Consider the following 8,777-nt stretch of genomic DNA (forward strand, 5'->3'; position numbering starts at 1 on the left):
GAGAGAACTCGTAGGCCTGCCATATCTGATGACTATGTTGTTTATTTACAAGAACATGAGTTTGATATTACTTTGGATTCAGATCCAATCAGTTTTGACCAGGCTGCCAATGATCCCAATTCATCAATGTGGATGTTTGCCATGCAAGATGAATTGAATTCTATGTCTGTTAATGATGTTTGGAATTTGGTTGAATTACCAAAAGGATGCAGACCGATTGGTTGTAAATGGATTTTCAAGACCAAACGGAACTCTAAAGGTGAAATTGAGCGTTACAAGGCCAGACTTGTAGCAAAAGGATTCAGCCAGAGAGAGGGCATAGATTACAAGGAAACATTCTCACCAGTCTCGACAAAAGATTCTTTCAGAATCATCATGGCTTTAGTTGCACATTTTGATTTGGAACTTCATCAGATGGATGTCAAAACAGCTTTCCTAAATGGAGATCTTGAAGAGGATGTTTACATGCAACAACCCCTTGGCTTCAGGCAAGCTGATACAGAGCACCTTGTGTGCAAACTTAAGAAATCTATTTATGGTTTGAAACAAGCATCTAGACAGTGGTATCTTAAGTTCGATGAAGTTATCACTTCTTGTGGTTTCAAAGAAAATCTTGTGGACCAGTGTATTTATCTGAAGATCAGTGGGAGTAAGTTCATTTTCCTTGTGCTTTATGTTGATGATATTCTTCTTGCCAGCAATAATGTTGATCTTTTGCATGAGACAAAACGATTATTATCAAATCACTTTGATATGAAGGATCTTGGTGAGGCCTCTTATGTTTTGGGCATTGAGATTCATCGTGATAGGTCTTGTGGCGTTCTTGGTTTGTCTCAGAAAGGTTACATTGAGAGGATATTAAAAAGGTTTAATATGTTAGCATGTTCCCCTAGTAAGGCTCCAGTTGTAAAAGGGGACAAATTTGGCAAGTCTCAATGTCCACAGACAGAATTGGAGTGCAATCAGATGAAGAACATACCTTATGCATCTGCTGTTGGTAGTTTGATGTATGCTCAAGTTTGTACACGGCCTGACATTGCCTATGTTGTTAGTGTACTTGGGAGATATTTAAGCAACCCTGGTGAAGCGCATTGGGTAGCTGCTAAGAAAGTCATGAGATATTTGCAGGGCACTAAGGATTTTATGCTTACTTATAGAAGAACCGATTCACTTGATGTAGTTGGTTACACTGACGCAGATTTTGCTGGATGCCTAGATGACCTCAAGTCTACTTCTGGATATGTTTTTGTGATGGCAGGTGGGGCTATATCTTGGAAGAGTGTCAAGCAGACACTCACTGCATCTTCTACTATGCAAGCTGAGTATGTGGCGTGTTATGAAGCCACTATTCAAGCTTTATGGTTAAGGAATTTTATCTCAGGGCTACAGATTGTTGACTCTATATCTAAACCATTGAGGATGTTCTGTGACAACTCCGCTGCGGTACGTTTCTCTCATAACAGTAAAAGTACTTCAGGCTCTAAACACATTGACATTAAGTATTTTTTTGTCAGAGAGAAAGTTCAAGAGTCACAGATTACAATGGAGCAGATTGCTACAGAAAACATGATTGCAGATCCTCTTACTAAGGGCTTGACTCCAAAAGTTTTTCAAGAGCATGTCACTAATATGGGACTTGTTAGTTCTTTTGATGCATTTTATTAGTGGGAGTTTTGCTCAATATGTTTGCATTTAACTTTCAGTTTTATTGCATTATTATTGTTCTCAAGAATATATATATATATATATATGCATTTTTATGGCCATTTGTTTATGTGTATACACTTATCTATTTGCCTCCTACAGAAAATTGAGGTTATATGTGGTGTATTTACCTCATTCGGTATCTGAGGTTCCAGTCAATACACATACATCCAGTCGCTAGTAAAGCCTCGTTTGATTGAGGTCTAGTGCTAGTGTTGTGGGACATCCGGACCCAGTCCCAATGAGCTTCTTTGATTGAAGCTTAAGCGTTTGGGAGACGCTTGTAGTTAATGAGACCTTCGGTATCTGTCTCATAGGGCTCATTTGGTTTTCGAGCCAGGACCAATTTGGAAATAGACATGATGATCACTATTGCATGTTATTTCCATACCACACTTTCATACTGTTCAGCCCAAGTCGGTGATGTTATGAGCACTTTGACGTGTGTGGTCTCATATCGCTTTAGATGTGATGATCAATACGGTTGGGTGTTTGTAATTCTCATTCGGACCAAGGCATTTGGTTTAAGGTGCACTCCATTCGACACTGTTTTGTTTGTGGCCACATTCAGTTTATCTAAACCGGAAAGTCGTTTTAAATAAATTTTAAAATCTAAAACTTGTGACATATGCTGCCCAAGTGGGAGATTGTAAGATTTCCTATTAGGTGGGCTAGCATAGTCAAAGATTTGTTTCCAAAACCGGTTTAGTGGTGTTGACTAAAGATGGAGTAAGCAGAAAGAATCCAATATTATTGGCAAGTGATCTTTATAGAGATATTGGATTCTATTAGCACACCTTAATGGTATGAAATATTTATTACTATGTGTGGACCTAAGGTATTGTTTCCTTAATGGGGAGGAAACCCTAATTTTATTGCAGGGTTGGTCCCTACCCTCACCCCTATATATAGTTATCACTGACCCATTAAGTGAAGCTAACAATCAAAAGCATAAGGGAAAGAGGGTAGACCAGACCAACATTGATCGTGTTATACAAGGAGCATACAAGAAGACATTGAGGAGTTCTTATTCTTCAACCATGGATTCAGGTATGCCTAAAACATATATTTTATAGTGTTTGTCGTGCATGCTTATCGATCTTCATGAATCGTTCCATATATGTTTTCTATCACTTCTTCTCCTCAGTGCTCTTGCTCTGTTGTTGAGTTTGACTTCTTCGACCTGTCTCTCTTCTCGCTTAACAATTTGCAGAGGGCGGTGAATGAGAATTTGAAACTCAACTAGAATCCGATCTCAGACTCTTCTCCTCTATTTTTCCCTCTTTCCCTCTTCATACATACTAAAACCTAACTTCAGAGGCGTTGGAGTTGTTGAGCACCAGCAGATTTGAAGAACTTTAGGGTCGTCTCTAGCCGAACTTCAATCGCTGCTGCTCAAGGTATGCTTCATCTCCCTTTTTCTCTCTTTTTTCTCTCTTTCTCTCACACATTTGGACGGTTTTACATCTGGGATGGTTTCACGAACTGCATTTGGACGGTTTCACATCTTATACTCATTGATTCAATCATTAAGCATATTGTGTAATGGGTTTTCTTCTGCACTAAAGAAACTTTGCAGAGATGGGTTTTAGCATATATTAGAGGGGAGAGGAGAGGAGAGGAGAGGAGAGAAGAGAAGAAGTCGACGAACCGTCAGATTAATCAGAGTCCACGTGTAGACCATCGAAAAAATTGTTGGACGCTCTTTGGACAAGCAGGATCCTTTTATGTAATAGCAACATTCTTTAAGGGATGATGCTATAAATTACCCAATAAAAAAAAGCGGAGGTCAGTTCTCAAATTTACCGGAACACTTCAAGGTGCTTTTTATGTGTACAAGCAGGTAGGGATCTCTGTACAGTATGGTCAAATGGCTATGTGGCTTCGGAATCAGTAGTCGTGTATACAGTGTACCGTGTCCACTTTCTCGGGGTCGCCATCATTTGTTGGGTTGACATTGTTATTCAACAATTTAAATCACTCATCGTCCGCTCGCCTTATTCTCTTTACTTTGCTGTGAAATCAGAGCCTCCTATTCGGTGTCAGCTAATGATTGGATTTCGTTTCATACATAACCTTTTCCTTAATTACTCCCTCATCAAACCTCTTATTATCAAATAACGTTCTAATCATTTCTCTCTTCCTTTTTTTTTATTTTTCGAAATTCAAACTTTCCGTTATCTCGAGAACTACGGGATTTCAACAAAAACAAACAAGACCATAGTTATTCCTAATGGAAACTGATGGAGGATAGTTTCGTAATTCCAGCCCCATCGATATCGAACCCTAACCAGACCAGCCGACCAAGTAGTAATGTTAACCATACTAGGGTCAACAAACACCTTAACCTGAGACGACTCTGAGTCTCTCTAAAATGGAAGAGAGAGAAAGAAAAAGTCAGACAGAGAGAGAAAAGAGTATTTAATGAAGAGGGGGGGCGGGCCGAGGCGAAGCGAAACGAAACGAAGAAGTTCGCTTTTGGAATTTATTATCTAGAGAGAGAGAGAGAGAGAGAGAGAGAGAGAGAACGATGGGATCCGAGCTCCGAAGCCCTATAAAAATGGCGAGATGAAATGTTACCCTCTCTCCCTCTCCTTCTCTGTGTCTTTTCCTTCTATTTCCTTGTTTCAAGTGAGATAAAAAGAACGGACTCTTTATGAGCACAGCTTCGGTTTTATATTCTGAGATTTACTGAAACTGGAAAGACCTGCGTTTCTCACGTGGTTCAGGTGAGCTTAGTCCTCTTTTCTTCGTCTTCAGTTCTCTCTATATGCTTTTTTCTAAGCTTTTTTTAAACGAAATTCAAAACCAAAATCTGTAACTCTCGCTACCCTTTTCTCTTAATCTTATTTATAGATCAACAAATTAGTGGATCTGGGTTGAAGCTGCAGAGAGAAGTAAAGAAAAAGAAAAAGATAAACCATGCAACCTTGCAGCAGAGAAATGCAAGGGATGGCTTCCATAACGGCATGCTTGAACTCTTCTCAAATCCCAGTTCAAGGGCTTCAGAATGGTCAACAGCAGCAGATCCCTAACCCTCAGATGCATCAGGTCCAGGGCTCTCACTATGATCAACCTTCTCAGGACGATTTCCTCGAGCAAATGCTGTCTAATATCCCTTCCTGGCCTGAACTCCCTGGGAACAAATCCCCTTGGGAACTTAACCCCCAAAACCCTAGCGCCACCGCCTCTGCCACCACCAACGGTGGCAACCAGAAGCTCTTCAACATCAACAAGCCATCAGAGGACCAATCAGGCTCACAAACCGAAAATCTTCACTACCCTTTCGACGAGTCGACTCTGCTGGCATCTCGATTGAGGCAGCATCAGATAAGCGGGAATTCTTCGACTGGAAAATCGATGATGCTTCAGCAACATCTGCTGCTCTCAAGAGGCGTAGGTGGTGGTGGTATAGCGAGTTCGCCAACCGCAGCTCAAGGCGGCGAGCATGGTCTTCTTCCGCTTCCATTAACCCTAGGCAGTGCTGATTCTTCAGATTCTCGACTCCTTGTTGATCGATCTCGCGACGATGTCGACTTCAAATCTCCCGTTAGTCCAAAAAAAAAAAAAAAAAAAATCTTTTACTATTTGAATTTAAATCAAAAAAATTTATGATTAAATTTTGGATTTAATTTTCAGACTGGACAGGGTTCGGTTCAAGGTCTTTACAATGGCTTCACCGGATCACTGGCTCGGACGGTTCAAACAGCGAACCAACAACATTTCCACCACCCTCAGGTGCTTATTTCTATTACACTTTTGTTTGTAAATTTATAGTTTTGATCAATGTTTCTCATTCTTTGGTTGTAATCGTTATTACATCAGAGTGGTTCCATTTCGAACCAAAGTTTCGGTGCTCCGTCTACTGGGATGAACCAAGCAGCTCCGGCATCAGGGGGCCAGGCTCAACCGAGGCAGAGGGTCAGGGCCAGGAGAGGTCAGGCCACTGATCCTCATAGCATCGCTGAAAGAGTAAGCTAATCGATCCTCCCTCTTCTCTCTCTCTCTCTCTCTCTCTCTCTGAACATTAAGAAAAATATAGAACCATAAATTATGTAAAATGTTTATTATTCTTTATGGAATAGAAAACGGAGGGAAGCAGAGAAGGTGGGGTGGGGGGGTGGTTCTGGTTGTCTTGGATTCTGGGCTCTTTTGTTAATTTTTATTGTTGGGTTCTTCTATTCTTCTTTATTTCTATACTGCTTATGAAATCCTTTTCGTTGACAGTTGCGAAGGGAAAGAATCGCAGAAAGAATGAAGGCTCTGCAAGAACTTGTACCTAATGCCAACAAGGTCTCTCTCTCTCTCTCTCTCTCTCTTGCACACTCGAACATGACATAAGTACCCTCAGTGTGTTTTCATTTTACAGTTTTGGAACAAAATTAATTGTAAGGAGAAAATTTGGAAAACAGAGACAAGAAACGTTTTGGGGCAGGAGAGGAGGCCCGGGAAATGCTGAGTGTGGATCAGGTTCTCCTATCAGAATTATTTTTGTACAGATTAATTCACACAAATGGAATCCATCAGTGAATTGATTGTTAGGTGAATTCCATCTGTGTGGATCAGCCCCATATGAGTACTGGATCCATTCTCGTAAGTGATAAACCCCATGAACACATATATTAAATTACCTAAGCATGGCCAAAATACCCTTATAATTAATTAATGAAGAGGGCTATATTGTCATTTAAGTTCCAATCCATTAACTTATTTTTTATCCTAATTATAATGCATTTATTCCTCTAGGTGGGAAAGAAGGGGCAATTTGTTGTATTTTTCCATATATAGTACCACTTTTCGTGCCTATTCTGAAACCTAATGTTATGATCTCATAGCAAGTTATCAACTTATGGGGGCTGATCTCATATCGATTTTCCATGGAAATTGATATGATCTTAGTTCCCTTTACCTTGTAAGTCAATTTATGGGGTTGAGTTCTTTTAGGACGGTAACACTTAAAAACGTTCTTATTTTCTCTTTCTTTATGATGACGTCTCTTCTTAAAATTGTGGTGGTGGTGGTGGTGGTGAATACAGACCGACAAGGCTTCCATGCTGGACGAGATCATCGACTATGTCAAATTCCTGCAACTACAAGTCAAGGCAATTATCTTCAAATCTTCATTCCTTCAATTCTCTCTGCATATGTGTTAAGAGCTTATAATTAGTTCAGAAAAATTAATTCTCTCTGACAAAATTTGTTTCTTTAATTTTGATTTATGGGGTTTTTTGAGTTTGATTCCAGTACACACTCTCTTTCTCAGGTTCTCAGCATGAGCAGATTGGGCGGTGCAGCTGCTGTTGCTCCCCTTGTGGTCGATATGTCCTCAGATGTAAGTTCCAAAATTTATAGTAACTTAGAAGAAGAAGAAGAAGAAAAATCATTTTAAATAAAAAATTATTAAATTTAGAATTTGTCGGTTCACTGATTTCACATAAATGGAAAATCATGATCAGAAAACGACAATTGAGATGGAAGAGAAAAAAAAAAGAAGGAATTTGTTGGTAGTAGTGGTGTCTGTGGTGATGATCTCATAAGACTTTAGCCAAGGAGAACATTATTTTAAATTTGAAAGTTAGAAAGAGAATGGAAAAAAAATTCAAAACGACAAGGAGATTCATCAGCACGCGTGTTTGCTTACTTTTTTGATTCCAAATATACCCCTACCTCCTTAGAGAAAGAGGACCCCATCCTGATCCTTTTTTTGTCCTTTTAGTTTTTGGTTTGTTTCCCCACCTCCCCTCTTTGTCCTTCTGTCTCCACTTGCCTTCTTTTATACATGTATGAGTGTTTTCTGGTTTGGATTTTGTCTCTGACTAGGAAAGTTGTAATTGTATCCTACCAGACCACTGGAGGAGGAGCTGGTGGTGGACTTGGACGGAGCGGTAACGGTAACCAAACGGCGCCATCAAACGACAGCATATCTGTAACGGAGCACCAGGTGGCTAAACTGATGGAGGAAGACATGGGGTCCGCAATGCAATACCTCCAAGGAAAGGGTCTCTGCCTTATGCCCATTTCTCTCGCTACAGCCATCTCCACTGCCAATTGTCACTCTAGAAACCCTCCAAGTGGCTCATCCACTCCACTCCCCCATCTCAACCCTAACCCCAACCCCAATTGCAGTAGTAACAATCCTCTACTGTCCTCTAATGCTGACGGCCCTCCCTCACCGAACATGTCGGTGTTGACTGTTCAGTCAGCCAGCATGGGTAACGGCGGCGTTGACACGTCCGTCAAAGACGCCATGTCTGTGTCCAAGCCGTGACGGAAAGATATGAAGGATGGAACCCCAATAACTGGTGGACTGCTACTACTACTACAATTTCTCCTTTGGGAGAGACGCCAAGGCAGTCAAGTCTAGGGGAATAAGGAGGTCTTCCCATCTCTGTGTTTGACGCCATATTTGCTTAGACTTGGCTAGAGCTAACTACACCACCACCATCAGCAGCCGCCGCCGCCGCCAACAGCCGAACCGAAACTAGCATCTTTTTCCCTTATAATTTTAATATCGTTTTTGCTTTTCTTATCATTCTCGATAGTAGGTCTCTCTCTCTCTTGTTCATTGATTTCCTTTTTCATTTTAGTTGGTAACCGTAACCTTTGAAATTTGATGGGAGCGGTGGTTCTCCGCATAATAATATTATTAATTGTATAATTAATAAATTAAATGGGTGAAAAAATATTTTTAAAAATTATGATAAAGGCCGATCCCCAATCTTGAGAGATTCGATAATGATCCACCAGTAAGGCATAAGGGTAGGGTTGTCAAAACCTAGTTCGAAGCAATAAAACTGATTGAAACCGACCAAAAGGTCTTGAATCGAATAAAAAAAATCGTTATTGGATTGGTTTTGGACTAATACATATTTGGATCAGCCGAAAATCAGACCAAATTGAATTAACTAATAACCAAATCGAATGAAACCAATAAATAAAGTGATTATGAGGTTATAAATAGGTGAATTGATTATTTATTTATTTTTACAATATTAGTGAAAATATTATTTGTTGTGAGAGGAATTATTACAAATCAATGAATATTACGTTATGAGAAGGGAATTGACTTGAAA

General features: G+C 40.0%; 1 protein-coding gene across 2 annotated transcripts; it reads left to right on the plus strand.

Annotated features, from left to right (window-relative positions):
- Positions 1-4,127: 4,127 nt before the first annotated feature.
- LOC122092620 (bHLH transcription factor RHL1-like) lies at positions 4,128-8,323 on the plus strand. 2 transcript variants are annotated; one of them, XM_042662843.1, is made up of 8 exons: positions 4,128-4,433; positions 4,561-5,253; positions 5,344-5,442; positions 5,530-5,676; positions 5,932-5,997; positions 6,741-6,806; positions 6,968-7,036; positions 7,550-8,323. In XM_042662843.1, exons 2-8 carry the CDS (start codon positions 4,627-4,629, stop codon positions 7,970-7,972), a joined length of 1,497 nt encoding a protein of 498 aa, XP_042518777.1. In that variant the 5' UTR covers positions 4,128-4,433; positions 4,561-4,626; the 3' UTR covers positions 7,973-8,323. The 2 variants fall into 2 exon arrangements, with proteins under 2 accessions (XP_042518777.1, XP_042518778.1); XM_042662844.1 differs by having other exon boundaries at positions 5,353-5,442.
- The last annotated feature ends 454 nt before the right edge of the window (positions 8,324-8,777 follow it).

This window comes from Macadamia integrifolia, chromosome 11 (genome assembly GCF_013358625.1).
Source record: "Macadamia integrifolia cultivar HAES 741 chromosome 11, SCU_Mint_v3, whole genome shotgun sequence".
In the NCBI taxonomy this organism is placed as follows: Eukaryota; Viridiplantae; Streptophyta; class Magnoliopsida; order Proteales; family Proteaceae; genus Macadamia; species Macadamia integrifolia.